Raw genomic sequence first — 20,546 nt, forward strand, 5'->3', positions numbered from 1 at the left:
AAATTTCATCAATTTGCTAAGCAGTCTTGTTGGGTAGATGAAACTTATTCACAAATTGCTTGACTAACTCCTCCCGAGTCGTGATGGAATTAATAGGGAGTGAATTTAGCCAAGTCTGGACAACTCCTGTTACTGAGAATGGAAATAACAACAACTTTATTGCTTCCTGAGTTACGTTGGGCTGCCTTTGAGTTTTGCAGATTGACAGAAAATTCTTCAAGTATTGTTGAGGATCTTCAATGTATGACCCCGAAAATAGGCCCTTGTTTTGCAACAAGTGCAGCATGTTGTTTGTGATTTGAAAAGATTCAGCCTGTACCTGCGGGACTACTATCGCTGTGGCCAAATTCTCTGTTGTGGGTTGCACCCAATCATATAGAGGAGCCTCTGGCACAAGAGGCGCCACTACCTGTGCAGCTGGGTCTACCACGTTATCCCCGTTGTTGTTTCTGTTATTTACCAGCTCTATCATGTCTAGTTCAAGTTGTTCAGTTGATTATTGTTGTTTGTTTTTTCCGGTTGGCCCAATTCAAGGCCTTGAAAACTTTCTCGAGATCTGATAATGCTTCAAACACTTCACCAGTTCTCGATGAGTTTCTAGGCATGCACCTGTACAACCAAGTTAGCAAATATTAAAATTTCAATGTATGGATTGAAAATGAAGAAAATTGCCAACACTAAGAATTTTTGTAATTATTTCAACTGTAATTGATAACACCGTTAATTCCCCAGCAATGGCGCCAAAATTTGATCACGCCCAACTATGCCTTATAAAAAGGACAAGCGGTCGTTGCAAATATAATTTGGGTATTTAGCCCAAAGTTGAATCCCACAGGAAATTAACCTACCAACTACTTTTGTCAGACTCACCGAATTCTCCGTAATCTACTTCCCAGATATTTTGAATAACACTTGGTGATATTTCTACTAACTATAACTGAATAAAATTAAGGAAACTAAAAGCTAACTATAACTGAGTTGTAAACAAATAAGAGAAGGATCTAAGGTTGTGATTTTCCCTATTGATGGGATCCCTTCCTGTTATGTTTCGTATAGATTTGCCTAATCGTCTCTATCGATCATGATCACTCTTACTACCATAACTCTCTCCCGAGTAATTACGACAATTTACTAGACGCACTCTCTCAAGTTACGCTAGTTGGGTTTTATTACAGCTCACTTAGATTGCATCCAAGGTTTCGTTATCTTGAATCCCACCTTTAAACCCTCGGTTATTGATTCCTCATATACTTCGGGAGTGGTATTGTTCAACAACTACCTAAATATGCACTCTCTTCCGAGTAATACATATTAAATAGGCATAGATAATTGAGGATCCTATCAATTAACTACAACAAGAATGTAGTTGAACAAATAGAGATTAAACTGGGCAAACTATATTAACACAACAAGAAGTTCATCCCTCAACAGGTTCCATCAAAACCTTAGACTAAATAATTAGCTGCTCATAATCGTGTTCATAATAACAATAGCAAAATTCATCATAAATGATAAAAACAAAAGGAGTAAAGGTAGAACTCGATGCCGAATTATCCTCCTTGACTCTTGCCCCTTCTTGCCTTCAACAAAACTATAAAAACATTGATATCCTCTTTTTGGGCGAGCTGGACCTCTTATAGTTTAAGTGAAATTGCCCCCAAACTTTCAAGTTTACCCGTAAAATTTCTGCGTTTCAGAGTGACTAGCGCGGCCGCGCTCGAACTGTGCATGGGTCGCGCAAATGGCGTTATACACTTTTGTTGCTTCCTGGACTAGCGCGATCGTGCTCGTGACCGCGCTTGGACCGTGATAATTGACTTCAACACTGCCCCGTTTCTTCTGCTCTAGCGTGGCCGCGCTAAGGCCTCGCTTGGCTCACGCTAGAGTAGATTAGCTATTTATCTCTTCTTTTCTTTCTTCTTTCACATGTACTCAACTACAAGGAGCTAATTTCCTTGCTTTAATTTAGCTCCAAACACTGTCCTAAGTCCTCATAAGCACGACATGCTCCTGTAAAACATAAAATTCATAATTAGAGCCATTTTATCGTCATTTAACCTTCCTAGAACAGTGAAGCGTAGTCAAGTTGGGGCATAAATAGTCGTCAAACTACATGAATCTATCCTATTATCATAAACATTGCGTAAAGGTAAATTATTTTCAAATATCGAAAGGGATCATTCTTTTTGGCAAGGATTAAAGAGAAAAAAGGTTCACAAAAATTGAGACGGAGGGAGTAAGTTTCATTAAAATTTATGTTAATGATAAATAGATTAAACTTTTGAGTTCTATTGTTACCTTTGTTTTATAAAATGAGAAATGTAATATTTCTAAAATCTTTATATTTCAAAATAGCACTTGTTAAATCTTTAAGGATTGAAATCTCATGTTGTTAATTGCTTAATATTACATGGGAAAGGATCTTATTTGATTTTATTCAAACGGTTTGGATTGACTATAAACGTTATGATTTGATAAAATATATACTTTGAGGCTATATAGCTATAAATCTATTTTTGGAGTATCAAATATTTTGGGAGTTATTTGTGTTCACCAAGATTGGCTTCGAATATATCGTGTTTGTCGTTATGAAACTACACGTGCCGCTGTAGGCGTAGATGGCCACTTTATGATATAGGCTACGGCAGAATATCCTCCTTGAGAGGGTGCTATTTTGTGATATTACTAGCATAGCCGAGTCAATTCATACGACACTGCGATGAGACGACCTGAACAAATAGGTATATGATAATTGCCGCCACTAGATACATAATCTAGTTGACCTTCTTGTGTCGATGATGGTATAGTACTCCCATTGAAAGGTAAAAGATAATTTTATTATGTATATGCCTAAGGAGCCGAAAGTAATTTCAATGACTTAATGAAATTGAAATGATTTTGCATGATTTTTATTAGGATCATGGATTGATATAAATATTTTAAAAGTTTGTATGATGATTTGCATTTTACTAGTCTTTTCATTTAACATGATAAGGATATGAACTGGTGTCATAGTTTATCGCTTTATATAAAATGTTGGTTGCATATGATTTATAAAGCTTGTCCCGGGAACTCGAGTTAGAGAGAGTTTATGACACTTATTGAGTACTATGGTAGTGTACTCAACCCTCAGGGCCCCCTCTCCAGAGCCTCGCTTTCTTTACATGTTTTCAAGATAAGATGTAGCATGTGATAAGTGAATGAGGCTATGATGCCTCTCTTTCAAAGGAATATAGTGAGGCACCACTTCTATTTCGTGGTAGCTCTCGGGTTGATCTTACTTTCTTCCGGTTGGGGTTTGTCTCAAGTATTTATTCTATCCTTGTGTCATAGATATTTCATAGACGGTTATCATTATTTTGGGTTGTAATTGACAGTTATTTATATTACATGCATGAAAGATATTGTTATATTTATGTGTTTTCAATTATTGAAAATGGTGGATTTAAATATTATGTTTTATGTATGGTCTTAATCATTTAAAATAATTGTGTTTTCAAAATGGCGTCGACATGCATCTATTAGGTATATAGATGTGTATTCTTATACGGGTTGGTTCACCCGAATTGAGTAGTATATCGGGTATCGATCATGCAGTTTTGGGTCATGTCATTAACGGTTGCTTCCATGCTTAGTGCTATGCTATTGGAAAAAATTAAATTCATAATAAATTGATTGATTATGAAATATATAAGCAATTACTAGTATAAATTGATTATTGCATTCAAATGTGATTGAATTATATGCATTATTAGTTTAAATTGGAACTCAAATTCAAATGATGCAAACTTAATAACATCTAACATAAATATAGATTTCAGGCAAAAATAAAGAAGCAATTAATTGAAAAAAGTTGCAAATATTAGCTTTCATTAAGTTTTAAATTCTTAAATTTAAAAATTTGATTACACTTTGCATCACCCCATAAAGTAGTCCTAAGAAACTATGTGTATTAAAAGATTTAATTACATCTAATAAATTTAAGAAGTACAAATTTTATAAATTTGTTAGTAGTTATTAACTATTACATCAAATATATTACTAATCCACTTGAAAATTAAGTTTGATGGATAAATTTCTGTTTCAAACTAATCATTACATGACTCAAGCGAGCCGACTGAGCTGAGTCGAGGCGAATCAACCGAGACCGAGCTTAATAGAATTGAGCTTCTATCAAACTTTGGTTGAGTCCAGTCAAACCTTGATCGAAATCAAGCCGAGTCAAGTTAAGTTTTTGATTTTAACCAAGCTAAGATGAGTTGAGCTAAAATACAAACGAGCTGAGCCTCAAACTGACTTGGCTCTTTGCTCAAGAAGCTTACGGTGTTTGGTTGATTATGTGCTATAAATTACTCGTAGAATAAATTTTCACATAACATAATACAACATTTGATTAAACGCATAATAAAAATAATTGGCATATGTAATATTTGGTTGGAGGTATTAAATAATATATTAAATTATACAGTAATCTATGTATCGTTTATACGGGATGAATGTGAAATAAGACAATGTGTATTAACAATTCAGGGATTAAACTATATTTAAATGGAAAAAATACCCTTAACTAAGTAATTCTTGTCCATTGAACTAGCTGATGTAAATACATACAATTGGTTATAAAAATTTGTACTCCAACAGAAAACATTATCAATGTGTACAAGTATAACTCAAAGTAAATAGAACTCACGCTTTAGAATGAAATCTTGTGGAATAATACTGCATACTTTCCTAGATATAACCTAAATTAATATTTTGCTGCAAATGATGTCCATATACCTGATCCGTTCTAAATTGCTGGCACAAGGTTATCCATCTATGAGATGGTGTTTACTTTTGTTCTTTTTTGGGATATTTAAACATGTCAAAGATATTTAATACATTGAAATATTATATAATATCCTCTGCAAGTAAAGTAAGCATTCTTAGCTGCAGTTGCCTATCTATATTTTTGGCTTCTGTTTGCAGTGGATTATTCGCAAAATTTGAGTGGCATTATCTCGTATTATGTTTCTTTGTGGATCTCTAGCTATCCAGCTTTGGCTTTTCTCCTTGAGTGAGCCATCAAATAAAGTAAACTGAGCTTGGCATTATCTTTCTGCAATTTATCTTCTCCTCAAACAGTTACTTGGACTCCTATCTAGTTTCGCCTTAGTATCACGAGTGTGCTTGAAAAATACTTAACCACATTCAGTATTTTACATCAAAACAAGCAGTTTGAAGCTTAAGAGTCAAATATTAATTAAAGTGAAAATGCATCACTTAACCATGGTTCGGTGATGAAGGTTGATTGCATGATAGGAGTACATGTTTTGCATTCGTTGATATAATGTGAACACATAAGTTTTTTGCAACGTGCTCCAACTGGGCCTAGATGGGGCTATGTTAACTGGAAAACAGCAGTCCAAAAACCATGGTTCCAGATGAATACATGGAGAATCATCCCTGGTTTCTCTTTTCTTTTCTTTCTTTCCCCTTGGTGGAGAATTCAGCTGAAGACATTGTAGTTTAATTTTTTTTCTAATTCCATTTTCGAAGAAAAACAAAAGAGAAAGATGAACACGTTGGACTGCTATTCGCTTTAGTAACTAGTGATCTCCAGTCATCTTAAACAAAATAACTTTATGACAGTGCTTGCTTTTAATATTTAATATATACACGGCCATCAGTAAACAAAAAAATACTATTGCCATATATATAAATATATATGTACACATATATTTGAGAACAGATACAGACAGAAGATGTTCCTCATAGTCAAAAAGATCTTGGTAAGTCTCGCAGCAATACCTTCTGTTAGAGATTGAATGAAGAGTGTAACTTGAACAAACTCCGAGCACAATCATGTGTTTTTCTCCAGTACTGAGAGTGCTGGTGTCAAATAGTTGTTTGCTTTGTCAGGTAAATGTGCAACCTGCAATGTATATAAGAAACTAAAATGAGAAACAAGATATTATTGGTAGAAGGACAAATTCATCCAGAAAGTGAAGGAAATGCTGTACGATATTTTGCCTTAAATTTTTCAATTGAACCAGACCCCACTTGTGGGACTACACTGGGTATGTCGTCGAAATTTTTCAATTGATAAAATCTGTTAATTAAAGGCCTTACCAGCTCGTACAGCTCCTTCCCGGGTTCAGCTACGTATTCATAACATACCTAGATAAGGGAAAAAAGGTAATTAGCCACTTTTTCAAACTGTGCCATTAAAACAAATAGAGTGTTCCTCACATCAAAGCTCTTGTTTCTGGCTGTCGAATCATGCAATGCCTTCACACATATGTCAGCCACATCAGCACAACTGATTCCCTGCATTTACCCTTACGAAATGTAAGCTCAATTGTAAGTGCAGTAGTACTCTTATGAGTACAGTATGACTCTTACCTGAGATATACGATTTCCTTGATCGAATATGAGCGCACGTTGACCACCTGGTTCTTCCTGCAGGAACCAATCGTTAAAAATCTTCACATTTTGCTATAATATAATATTTTGGGTGGTAGGTCTCTCATTACTTTAAATAGAATTTGAAATAATTTATGGTACAACTGCTAAATCGAGCCCCTGCTTCCTTTAGCATCTGATTAGTGGAATACCGCATTATTTGGCAGCTAGGGGTGGCAAACTGGCGGGTCGGGTCGGATATGAGCGGGTCAAAACAGGTAATTTAAAAACGGATAAGTTATCCGATTCAACCCGTATTTGAGACGGATAAAAAACGGGTTTATCCGGCGGATAATATGGATATCCATATTATCCATGACTTCTTAAATATGATCACTTATGAGAGAATTCCTAGCCTTCCAAACTTGAGGAACCCCAATTTGAGGCTTTACAAATGTAAAAGTTAAACACATTAGTTATCCCTTTGGTTAACCATTTTCTAAGTGGATAATATGGTTCTTTATTCATATTCGACCCGTTTTTAAATGGTTCATAATCCAGTGGATAATATGGGTGGATAACTGTTTTCTTTTAACCATTTTGCCACCTCTATTGGCAGCCGCTACGCAGAACTACCCATAGAAATACATCTTTACCACCACACTGACAACTAATTCCATCCTACTCTAACTCTTTGCATTTGATTTATCTTTCAATGAACTTTAGAGCATTGTTCTTAAGCAACAGATTAACACTTGTTCTGACAGATAAGGAGAAAGAACACTTCTTGCTCTCCCACTCAAAGCCTTGATACAACCTATCGACAAACCATATGTGATGTAAGATTAAATGGCGTAAATGGGGTACAAAATTCTGAGCAAAGCAAAAGCTGATTCAAATTCGCCTTATTGCTCAAGGTCAATCCTAAAGTTAACCAGAAGCCAATCATTGACTCGCTATTTCCAGTTCAAAGTGAATACCAATACATGAACAATAGGAAAACAATTTACCATCAGGGGACCTGGGCGAATTATTGTGTATCCAAGGCCAGACCTCCTTAATGAATCTTCACCGGCCTAGAAAATTTCAAAAAACCAGGGAATCAGTTTTAATCCAAGAAAACTAATGAAGGAAGATTTTGAAGAAGAGCTCACCCTCTTGGCTCGCAAAACTTGCTCCCGTCTTGTAGGCTCTATTCCCGACCCCGTACATGATACTAAGACAAAGTCAGTTTCTTGCCCAGTCTGCAAATTTTACAATCCCTTTGGCAATAAGTAGATAGTCCAACATAATTCTTGTATCAAACAAATGATTCTTCAACCAAATCAGCATTTTAAATAACTGATGAAAAAAAAAGAAGCAATAGCATAATCCGAAAACACGATTATTTTCTGTACAAACCTTTTACTTATATCCAAACAGCGAAAAGATCTATAAGTTGTATCCCACCAACTACTAAGTCACCTAAAATCTGCAGTCAGTGCTTCAACACACAAATGTCACAAGGTTTAGAACTTTTCTGTCGGTGGGCATAATGGTAGTATCTGGGCCAACTTGCGCATCTTTACGATTTAAAACTTAAAAGTATTATACTGAATCCAGAGCTATGTCTTAAAATTCCTCCCAGTATCTTTTGAGCAGACAACCACATAAGAAACGTAAAGATTGGTCAGAAAATGCCAGGTAGGAGCGATAAAAAGAATTGGTTGAAGGATGAAATAATAACAAGCAGACCACTTCTGTGAAAGTAAACCCCTATCCACACCCCTTCCCTACAAAAAGAAAGCTCTCTGTGAGTGTGAGTGTGTGTGTGTGTGTGTGTGTGAGAGAGAGAGAGAGAGAGAGAGAGCTCCACCACTACTGGTTATTCCTGTTCCAATATGCATGCAAGGGCAATTGATATGAATTCTATGTAAGCATGAGAGAGAGAGAGAGAGAGAACTAGCTTCACCACTACTGGTTATTCCTGTTCCAATATGCATGCAAGGGCAATTGATATGAATTCTATGTAAGCATAACCTCCAATCAAGGCTTGCTAAAATGGCAAACTTGTGGCACCAAGATCTAGAGTTTTACCACAATGGTGTACTTGTTACTTTGGTTGCTACTTAAGCATACATAAAAATGTTTCGAGTGAGAAGTAGAATCATAGAATACTACACCAAAAACACGTCACTTCTCGAAAAAAGAGAACAACTATTCTCTTTTACATTGACAAAGACCTGCCACAGTAATGAACATAGAGCTAGATGGAGATTAAAGTTATCTATCACATAAATGGGGAAATGAGCAGCTCGAAGAAGGAAGACTGAGTGGTCCCTGGCTTCAGTATTGGTCAGGACATGGCGGCTAGCAGATAATAATAGGTTGATTGAATGCACTAATCACCAATGACCATCAATTTGAGAGTGGGACTCAAATTAACTCTTGGGAATCAATAATTTTAGCATGTTAATTACATGCATTTTAAGTTTATCCAAGAACTAGGACATTTCACAGGTTGAACCAAATTGACCGAACTCCAAACTTTTGCGGCCAACTGAGGTAAATATAGAAAATAAAGCTGAAAGTAGAATGGAGTACTTTTATCAGGAACTCTCTAGACTGTAAATTATCTTGAAGATACTAAAACAGTTACCAGTCAAATTCCTTTCAGCTCATAGATTATGACTGTTATATGCAGATCACAAGCAAAAAGAGGAAGAAACGGAAGTATCACATTATGTTGTTGCACAAACAGACAACTGAACTTACAGGCAAAGCTTTAATATATTCCATAATTAGCTGAAAGCTTCTCAAATCTTGGTTCACCCCGCTAGGTCCATCACTTGGCCTCTGTAGCAAATGACAATACGGTTAGATAGTGATCAGGGATAGTAGAATGCCGATAAAAAACAGAGTGATCAGCTTGCAGATATTTCCACCAAGTCCCTCACTAGTCCTCGTATTAGTTACATATGTAACAAGCTCAGTACATATAATTAATATGCACCGCTTGAGGGGGAGTGTTAGGTAGTTAGTAGTTGTATAAATAAGTATGGTCCCACATGGAATAGGATTAGTGTATGTATTATGTATTGTTATAAATAAGGGTCCTTGTATTATAGTTAAAGACATCAATAATATAATTCTACTTGTATTATATTCTCACAGATACCAAGTATCAGCAACTAGCACCGGAAAATAGTTGGATTCTACTTTGAAATAACAACAACAACCCAGTAAAATCTCAAGTGGGGTCTGGGGAGGGTAGTGTGAATTCTACTTTGAAATGTTACAAGGATTTATGTCAGAGTATGCTTAAGGTATCTATCCTAGAGGCTAGAGCAGGGCTTTTGCAGGTAGGACAATGAATTTTGTTATCAGGATTGGATCTTCTAGTGAAAATAGCTCTTTTTCCTTAACAAAATTGGTCAAATACTTCAACAAAGAAAAAAGATTTAAGTGCTTTAGCAATAAATATAATTTGTTTCCCTACATAAACAAACAAGAATTATTGAAATGACTCCTCAATTATCCATATATATTCATCAAGCCTGGTCTATTTGATCTATTTTTTTATTTCAAGATTTTGCTCCTGCTCTGTACTTAAATAATGTGGAGTGGACTCGAGTGTATATGCAGTTTGATTCATATACAAAAAGAACATTTGGCATTCCAGAAATATGGTAACCCTAATATAACATAAAAGAAACAGTTAAAACTTTCAAAGAAATGAAAATGGCAACAATGATAAAGGGAATGCTTCAGGTTGAGGGCAGACCTGTCTTCTAGGCTCAAAGCGTATGGTCAATGTATGAACAAGGAACGGATCCAGTGGGGGATCGTCTGGACTCACCGGCCGAAACGAGGAAAATGGAACTCTCACCTGTGAAAACATGTGCATATGCAAAAACATTAGAATAAAAACTAAAGTATTAATAGAATTCATACTGGAGGCATTACTCAATTAATAATTTTCCTCCACTCCATAAATCCGAGCTCACCCTGCAAAATCCTGCTTTTGTGCTAATTCTGGCAAAATACAGTTTGCTTTGGGTTGTATCTGCTGAAGGACCAGCTTCAAGAATTACAACATAAGATCTCCCATTCCCACCAACAGAGAATACTAGACCCTCATACCTAAGAATCAAAATATCAATATTGACACAAGTATAAGCAGTGAGCATAAATCAACAACTGGGAAAAATAGCATCGTGTCGGAGTAAAAAGGAAAAAGAAAAATTGACATTGATAGTAAATACCTGTCAAGAGTGTAACCTAAAGGAAGTGACAGTTTTCTTGACAATTCAACATAGCCTCCTCTTGTGAAAACATATCCTTGGATGAGCCAAGAGAAAGAAAACTTAGATAACAGGGATCAAAAGTTTGCATCGCTGAAATTCAATATTTCACAAACATACTCAAACTCGTCTTACTTAGCACAACATTGCAATAAATGAGACTACAAGCCCCTAAATGTGTTCACAAAACAAAGTATACATGTTTTCAAGACCTGAGATCATATTTCCTGGTTACCTGAAAAAATAGCCTCTCCTCTTTCAGTAAACTCAAACGTAGCATCCATTCCTCCATCATACTTAGAAGCAACCACATCCTGGAAATATGTCCCTTGACGGACTTCCCACCCGTTCAATGAATCTTCAGACTTGAATTTTGCAATTAAAAGCTTGCTTTTGCTACTCTTCCCGGCACGTTGCTGTGCTAGTTTATTATTGTAGTCCTACAATTTTTGAAACAAAATGTATACACAGATTACAGACTGATCATTTCAACAAGGGAAGTATTTGGAAATGCACACATAATAGTTGCCCGAGATTAACTACATTTTCCCTTTTGTTTTCAAAGGTCTAGTATTTCTTTCCCTCCATGTGACCCACCAAACTACTGCTGGGATATACTTCCAAATGTTACCGAACGCTTTATGAATATCTCGTTTGTGCCATGAGAAGAGAAAGTCACTGTAAAGTGGTTTTTGGATGTACTTTTGTCCAGCTTTATCTTAAAGCTGGCCCTGTTATACATCAACAATATTCTTAAAGCTGCCTATACAAAAAAATACAAAAAAATAAAAATAAAAATAAAATAAAAAATAAATTGTTGCCCTAGATTGTAATTGGATCTCAGTTGTGTATGCTAAATATCAATGCAGGAATTTAAAGCATTTCTGAGGAAGCAGTTCAACTTGTTAGTTAAAGAAAAAGTACACCAATGGTCCAGTTAACTAAGAAAAGATAATTCTGACCATTAATGAAGCAAAAGCAAATCATCAAAATATTACGGGGAAATGACAATCTATAATTTCACTACATTCCTAGCACAAACTTAGTTCTTTTTCCTGAAAGTAAATCTGTTATACAGAATTCAGAGGCAAGTTCTTCATCAGATTCGACTAGTTAATTATGGATATCGATATTACTAGATAAAAATATCTTTGTTAAGATGTGTCAATTTACTATATGATAACTTGTCCTTATCTGATATCACTCTGATATTCCAGTACAAGTATCTCGTCTAAATGGTGTCAATTGAAGGACGATTATCTTATGGGGTGGATGTCTACATTTCCATCTAATCGAGATACATATGGATATACAAGAAAATTCACATCGTTTAATGCCAAGAAGATATGTTAATTGACTCTGCTTGATTAGCACTAGCAGTATTACAACAAGCATCTTATGCAGCATATTCAAAGGAAAATGTTGCCATTCAAACTACTGTCAGACATCAACTCAACTATTGGGAGATAGAATGAGCGCTATAGGACAACATGGAAAAGTAATTAGTATAACCTCGCCAAAATGGACCAAACAAGATAGTGGACGGAAACTAATACCTGCAAGGCTTTGGTTAGATTGCAAACCCCTTGATGATCAACTCTGATGAGATCCCCCGTGATTGAAGAACGAGCAGTGGCACAATAGATGATTTTGCTGCAGCCTTGCACTGCATCTTTTAGACTAGAAGGATCACCAACGTCCCCTGTCACCAACTCCACGGATCTTGGTAGCATGTCAACCACATCCGGATCAGCTTTCCTTACTAAAGCCTGCTTGGGAATGTAAAACAAATGCAAGTGATGACTTCTATCTCAGCCGGATATCAAGTAAAGTTATTCAACAGGAAAAAGGAAATTATATAGATAAATGGAGGAGCACCATCCAAAGGTGGATTTAGGATTTAAAGGCCCTGGATTCCTAAAATATATACGTCTAAAATTACGAGTCAATTCCAAACTAGTTCAGGTCAGCTATATGAATCCTCTATATCCTTTCCACTACTCTATTCTCTAAATTTCACACTTATCCCTACACTGTCATAAAACCAATAAAATTCAATAAACTCCTGTCAAATACCAGTCAAATGTAATTGTCTGAATAACAACTAACGTCAGTAACCTTAATTCCAACTCGCTAGCATCACCTATACATATCTGAAATAGTTTAATTAGACTTTCTATATGCACATGCATAGTCCAACTCCACGATACTGGTGCATTTGCAACCTGCTAATTATATGCTAAATCAGCCTCTAGCCACACGTAAATGACAATAGTTGGAAGGAGGAGAAACTCAAAGGCGGATGTAGAGTATACTAATGGGTTTATCCGAACCCAGTAGCCTTGGCTTAGATAGACGGGGCCAGGATTTGAATCTTATGGGTTTCAGATTGTAATCCTTTTAAGTTACTTAGTTCTAAATTAATAATGCGTACATATTCAATAAAATTCTTAAGACAAATATATGGTTTGAACAAATGCTAGTAGTTTCGGCCGAACTCGTATCCCACACTGTGACTCCATCCCTGACCTGTATATATTTTAAGAAATCCACCGAAAAAGTACAAACAATAGATTTTGAACCTAGTAAATCAGATGGGCTGTGGTAGAATCCTGAACTCGAACCTATATTGCTCAAGTTCCAGTTTCGCCTTTGCAGAAACTATATGCAATTACTAAACGAACTTACCTTCAATACACTGATAAAATGAAAGAACCTAACAGATAACTAACTACATGTAACTATCCAAAAAAAGCGACATTACGAAACTAGAAATAGAGCAATTACCTGCTAAATATGCTACAGTGTAAAAATTCTTTACAAAAAGAAATATATATAGAGAGAGAGCAATAGGGCCAAAAGTAAATTGGAGGATGTAATCGAGAAATGGACCTTGACAGTGTAACCCCTAAGCATGAGTTTGCGCACAACAATTCTACCAACACGGCTAGTAGCACCAACAACGAGCACAGTAGTATTCTGAGCACCAGGAATTGCAAATTCACACATGGGCCCACCTTCCCTAATAAGCAGAGTACTCTCATCATCAGAACGGATTGTTCTCGAAATCTGCCCTAATCCCGAAAACTTACGCCACACTTCATCGAACATTTGACGCGAACGTCTCCCTAATCCTACTGGGTTCACATCATCCAATCTCTTTATAACTGAAACAGAAGATGACTGTAACTCTTGTTGTTGCTCTTGCTCTGGCTCCGGCTCCGGCTCCGGCTCTTGCTTTAGCTCTTCCCTTTCAATTACTACTTTCTTTTTCTTCTTCTTATTTTTCTTTTCGTTTTCAGTTTCAGGACTTGACGATGATGAAGTTGCTCGTGAAATAAAAGAAGTGTTAGCACAAGTTGTCCATATTGGATTTGGTAGTGAATTGGGTTTTCTCCATATTGAATTGTAAGGATTGTTGTTGTTGCTAAATGCTACTGGACTGAATGTTGCAGTAGTAGCACTCATTTGAAAAAAGAAAACAAAAATCTTACACAAAATTTGGTGCTCAATTGGTTTTTTGCAGAGCAAGTGATGAAATTGAGAATTTCAGAGGAGAATTTTGTTATTGAAATTAATCAGATCAACCAAATCAGCAGTGAAAGTGACAGACGAAAATTTCCACCACATAAATGGTGGCAAATGGCAAAGTGAATAAAGCAGTGATATTGTGATCAACCCGCCACGAAAACTAGAGTATTTTATCGTATGGGCAGTGAAGAAAATGTAGAAGCAGCGTGTGCCACGTAGACATACTCGTTTCCTTAGATTCTCATTTTGGCAAGTTGGTGTTTTTTTTTCTTTTTTAAAAAATTAAATCAACGCATTGGAAAAAGTTTTATTTTTAAAAAAAAAAATGAAAGAAAAACTTATTCCATTTATTTTATTTTTTTGCAATAATAAGAAAATTTCTCTAATAGAAATGACATATACTTCGCCTAAAACTTTACTCGAATTTTATTGACTTTCTATATGAGATTCAAGTGACATATACTTCGCCTGAAAATTTTACTATAGCCAGGTCAAAGAGTTCATTGGTTTCCCTCCTTAGGATTTGGATAATGTTAGGTAAGGCCAAATATTATCTTTAGTGGACTGAAATCCTACAACTAATATATTCCTTGTTGGCAGCAGAGAGTTCTTTGGTTCCACCTCAGGAATTGGATAATGTGAAATAATGGGAGTTTCTAAAAATAAATTTTTATTTTTAACATATCAAAAGAAGATAATTTCTTTTTTTTGTTATACCCACAATATTAATTACTCATTCCAAATCATTTTCTCAAATACATTAAAAATATGCATCAATTAATAAGGGCATCGTGGTAAATTATGCACTTCATTTATTATTTCTTAAGGAATGTACAAAATCTATAGTGGACAAGAAAAAGTAAATGGAGAGAGCAGCTTATAAGCTAAAAGTCATAAGTTGGTTATACCTAACTTTTAACTTTTGGTTTATTTTTGTACTTTCCATATCTAAAAGTAAGTGTTTTAAGCACTTTTTATCATTGTCAAACACCGCAAAAACGAAAAAAGTGCTTAAAATCCAATAAATACTTAAAATAAGCCAATTTAAACACCTCTTAATCGGAGGCCTAGAGGTGTAATAGTAAATAGTAAAGGAAATTGCAATATTTGATAATTATATTTCGTGTTTTTACGGCCTTGCAGTGCATATAAATGGGCATAATTAAGAAGCTATAACTTTCCTTTGTATATTCCTTTATTCAGTCAATAGTCATGCAAGTTAATATTCCAGTAGATCCCTCAAATTTTTTCGTGCAAACGAGTTTGAATTTTAATTTTATTTTTAAAAAAAATGTTAAAAATATACTCTTACACCCCATAGCCATTTTTGAAAATACTCCTTTTATCTTGTTTGTAAATATATCTCCGACATTTTGTGTAATGATGTGTAAAAGGTGTCTTGCTCTTCATTAGGTGTGTACATAGGCCGAGTTAGTTCAGATTTTTTAACTACTAAACCAAGTCAATTGTCTCGGATTTTTAGATGTGTAAACCAAACCGAACCAACAAAAGTTGGATTTTTCAATCTCGATTTTTCTCGGGTTTTTCAATTTTCTCGGGATTTTTGGGTTTTTTTGGATAAAATCTTCATAGCATAAAATATATAATTTGTGCTCTAATATTTCTTAGGTCCTAGTAGAATAAAACTACATAGTAATATATTTTCCAAGAAAATAATATAAAATAATGTGAGATGAGTCATGATTATACTAAAATACTCAACAAGTCACATAAAATAAATATTGCTAATTAAGAACCCATAATGAAAATAAACATAATCTAAAATTACTAAGTGGCCATGCTAAAATAAATACTAAGTATTAGTTACCTGACTAAATAATAATAAAAATAAGTTATGCATTTTTACTATCTAAACCAATGCAATACTAAAAGAATAAATATACAATACTATTGTCATTCCTACTTCCTAGTATTGATCGATTTATTTTTAGCATTAGTATTGATTTGATTTTCCTTTGGGCTTTATTTGAGTTACTAACTTTTATGGGCTATAAAACATATTTGACCATTTAAAAATTCTAAGTTCTAGCTTGAAATAATACAAGTTTAAATAAAATTTTGTAAAATTACATTACAATAATTATTTTTATGTATAAAATATTTTTAAAACTTGTATACATGTAATGTCACGTTGCTTTGATTTCGGTTTGACTTTTTCCAGTTAAAACCAAACCAAATCAATTATGGTCGGGTTTTTTCTCTAACACCAAATCAAATCAAACCAAACCATAATTGAATTTTTTCTCGATTTGACTCGAATTATCGATTTGGTGCGGTTTATCGGTTTCCTTCATACACCCCTACTCTTCATTAGTCCCTTTCGTTTTGACTTTTGAGTCGCTTATACTTGTTCAATGCACTACAAGTTTTCCACGGAATGGTCGGTTTACTATAATAGGCTTTTGCATATATTAACCTCCGTAAATAAACTGCGTTTAGGTACTCATTATTTTAATATTGACAGGTTTTAGATTGACATTGGTTAGATTTTACAAGACATTTGGGCACAAAATTATGCTCTTAGCAAATGTTTGTGAAATTATAGGTTGTAGAGCGATTGTGTTGGCATCCTTCCTAATAAATACTTATATGTACTCCATGTTTATATCAAACCAATAGATGCATGATGTATGAGATGCGTTCGCCCATTAGTTTATATCAATTAATCATGATTTTCGCTGGGGTAAGTTGATATAATTTGGCGTAAACACTAGTTATGATAAGTATTTACCTTCCTTGTGTGTCGATTCAAGAAAGGTTGATGTGTATGCTCACCCTTGAGCAGTTGAGCTTTCTCTTAACATACTAAAGATCCTCGAGTTTGAGTTGGCCGACTTAAATTGTTTGTTCTCCTTAAACACTCAACTCTTCTTGATCATTTCTCTTTCTAATCCTCTTATTTAATCAGGACTCATATTACAACAATACGTCAACTCTTTTGAGCTCAAATGAATTTGACGCTAGTGTATTATATATTAGTCTAGCTCGCTGCGCGTGGTCAATCATAGATTGTCTTGACTTACACGACTTGTGGTGTTTGGGTTGGCAGTTATAGAAGCCCAAGTGCAGTTGTGGTACACCAATTGCAGTTACTTTAGTTTTTATATAGATAAATAAGTCGAGTCTACCTGTATTTCTTAGGTCGTTTTTATAATTTTACATTGAATATATAAAGGGTACCAGAAACCTCCAAATGCATATTTTTTCATTGATTGGAAATAGAAATTCACTTTCTCTCTCGACATTCTCTCTTTCTTCTTCAAACCTTAGTTCACTTTTATAAGATTTTGGATGAATTTATAAACTTCACATGGTATTAGAGTAGAAAATGGATAGCTCTTATTGTCTGCCTAATCGGACAATGAACGAAGCATAAAATGCCAAATGAAGTTGACTAGTCTGCTGAAATTTCTGCAGCAAAAATGAAATCTTTTCAACTACATACTATAATAAGAAGCATATGACCCGTTTTATCATAATTTTATAGTTTTTAAAAGGTAACTTAGTTTTTTCACAAATTGCATACAATTAGGGATTAAAGGATTTCACACGCAATTGAAGCAACGATTGAAGGGAAGGACTAGAGTTAAAGAAGAACTAGGGAAAGGAAAGGATAGCTGAATCTGGGACTATTGTCCAGATCAGGCTATAGAGAAGACCAATAATTAGATATTACTTGGTAAATAAAATTGTTTAGTTACAAAAAAAAAAAGATTTCAAACGCTAGCTAATAACTTAATTAATACTACCGTCATCAGCGCCACTCAACTCGACTTCTTTACAAGATTAGTGTTTGTAACTTCAACTCTAAATTCAAATTTTTAGAAGTAATTTGATATCTTAATTGCAGGATTCCAACAAAGAATTCGAGAATTGAGCAGCTGAGCTAGGAGTTTTGCGGAGAAACTCGAAGATCACAGTTTATGAAGTGAAGAAATTGTAATTGAGAGAAATAGAGGGTTGACAGAGAAATTATAGTTGTATTTCATTGATGATTGTAAAATGATACATTGTAATCCTTTTATGAATGAATATATGAATCGTTCCGGAAGATTCTTATTCCCAACTAACTAACTACCCTTAACTAACTTTCTAATCTCAGCTGACTTGGACTTAACTAACTAAGTGCATTAGCTGAGCTGGAGCTCCAATTCGAGCTAGTTGCGATCATGTTAAATTTCGCATATCAATACCCCCCCCCCCCACACACACACACACGAAAGATCCTTGACCACAAGGATCAAAGTGAGAGAACCTGATCTTTAGTGCATTAAAAAATTTCCCATGTAGCATAATTTGTAAGTAACCATGTCCACTTAACCAGGACTTGAGTCACAACTTTAATTTTTTTTCACCATTCGTCTTTCTAAAATAGACTCTGTATTGGGACAATGTGGCCTAAAAATATCTGTACTTGGGGGATATGTATTTTGTTTGGGCAATTCTTAACATTTCTTTAGGAGGGACACATGTACATTAGGGTGTATCTTTATTGAATGAGGAAATAGTAGAGTGTAGGTCACAGCTCTTACCGTCTTGATAATCTGAAATGGTCCATAGAAATTTAGCAGCCAATTTATGAAATGGTTGAGCAGTAATGCTCACCTGCCTATAAGGTTGACTCTTGAAGTAAATCCAATCACCTACTTCAAAGTTTCCATCACTCCTATGAGAATCAACCCGATGCTTCATCCTTAACTGAGCTCTCAATAAGTGATATTGCAATAGTTGTAGTTTCAATTCTCTGTTGATCAGAGTGTTGTCAACATCAGCTAAAGCTGATTCACCAAGCAGATAAGACAAGTGCATATAAGGTGGTCTTCCATAAAAGGACTCATAGGGGTGGTTCTTATGGTTGAATGGAAGAAAGTATTGTACCAATACTTAGTCATATATAGATAAGAATGCCAGTCAGTAGCCTCCTCAGAACAGAAGAATCTCAAATATGTCTCTTGGCATCTATTCAGGTCCTCAGTCTACCCATCAATTTGTGGATGATAAGCTGATAAGGTATGTAGTTGGACTCCTTTTATTGTTAGTATCTCCTTCCAAAAAGAAGTTAAGAACACCGTATCCCTGTCAGTGACAATGGAATATGGTAGACCATGAAGTTTGTAGATGACTTCCATAGACACCTAGCTGACAATGGAATATTGTCAGTAGCTCATACCCCATTCGACTTAGGAAGTATATCAATGAAATTCATGCTGATTTGGGACTATACCACCACTGGAATTGGGAGAGGTTGTAAGAGACTAGGATAGGCAGCTAAGTCAGACTTGTTATGTCACACTTTTGAGCAAAGAGTTTTACATCATCTCTAGTAAAACAATGTGAAGATCCTCTTCAATGTTGTCTCTACGCATGAGTGACCATCTTGGGGAGTAGAATGCCATAAATCAATGATGTTCAGTCGAAGTTATGGCACTTTACCAACCACTAGTTTGCCCTATCTCCTCAACTGATCTTGGTGCCAAGTAAATTGCATGTGAGCTACAAGATCCACTTTCAGTTGTTCAATAAGTGCTTTTAGCTCAGTATCTATGTCCCAACTGTGAGCTATAACTTGTAATAACTCTGGGATGGTAGTGGAGATGACCAATGAAAATAGTTCAACTCCAGATACCCTAAAAAGAACATTTGACACCTTGTTTTTAATCTTTTTCTTGTACTCAATGACATATTGAGAATTGCTGTGAAACTTCTGTTCCATTAGAAATTTGAGGGTCCTTTGATTAGTCTTGATAATGAACTTTTGGCCAAGCAGGTATTGAGACCGTTTGGTTACAACATGAATAATAGCTAACAATTCCCTGTCATAAACTAAGAGAGCAGTACGTCTAGGGGAAAGGGCCCCGGTGATAAAATTAATAGGGTGGCCATATTGCATAAGAACATCACATATTCCTTGTCCACTTGAATTAGTTTCTACCATAAAATTTTTGTTAACATTAGGTAAAGTCAGTACTAGTGCTTGAGTTAGAGCTGACTTCAACTGCCCAAAAGTTGTAAAGGTAGTATGTGACCATTTGAAGTTGTCTTTTTTATGAAGATCAGTTAATGGCTTACTGTTGACCCCAAATCCCTTGATGAATCTCCTGTAATTCCCTACTAGACCTAAAAATCCTCTTAGTTGTTTAATAGTAGGTGGAAGAGGCCAATTCTTCACAAATTCTGTCTTTTGAGGATCTATTTAGACTCCCCTGGCAGTAATGAAATGCCCCAAATATTCTATCTTGTCAACTCCAAAGAAACACTTGCTATGCTTAGCAAACAATTGGTGTTTACTCATCTCATTGAACATAGACTTCAAGTGCAGCAGATGGT

The 20,546-nt window shown here is 35.2% G+C and overlaps 1 protein-coding gene across 1 annotated transcript; it reads right to left on the reverse strand.

Annotated features, from left to right (window-relative positions):
• Nucleotides 1–5,575: 5,575 nt before the first annotated feature.
• LOC104223818 (protein HIGH CHLOROPHYLL FLUORESCENCE PHENOTYPE 173, chloroplastic) lies at nt 5,576–14,337 on the reverse strand. The gene is made up of 13 exons (XM_009775322.2): nt 13,560–14,337; nt 12,224–12,436; nt 10,903–11,107; nt 10,629–10,704; nt 10,371–10,506; nt 10,148–10,252; nt 9,139–9,219; nt 7,539–7,628; nt 7,395–7,460; nt 6,385–6,441; nt 6,232–6,309; nt 6,112–6,159; nt 5,576–5,914 (listed from the first exon to the last, which is right to left on the reverse strand). The coding sequence occupies exons 1-13, from the start codon at nt 14,133–14,135 to the stop codon at nt 5,843–5,845; spliced, it is 1,803 nt and encodes a 600-aa protein (XP_009773624.1). The 5' UTR covers nt 14,136–14,337; the 3' UTR covers nt 5,576–5,842.
• Nucleotides 14,338–20,546: the final 6,209 nt, after the last annotated feature.

This window comes from Nicotiana sylvestris, chromosome 12 (assembly GCF_000393655.2).
Source record: "Nicotiana sylvestris chromosome 12, ASM39365v2, whole genome shotgun sequence".
NCBI classification, from domain to species: Eukaryota; Viridiplantae; Streptophyta; class Magnoliopsida; order Solanales; family Solanaceae; genus Nicotiana; species Nicotiana sylvestris.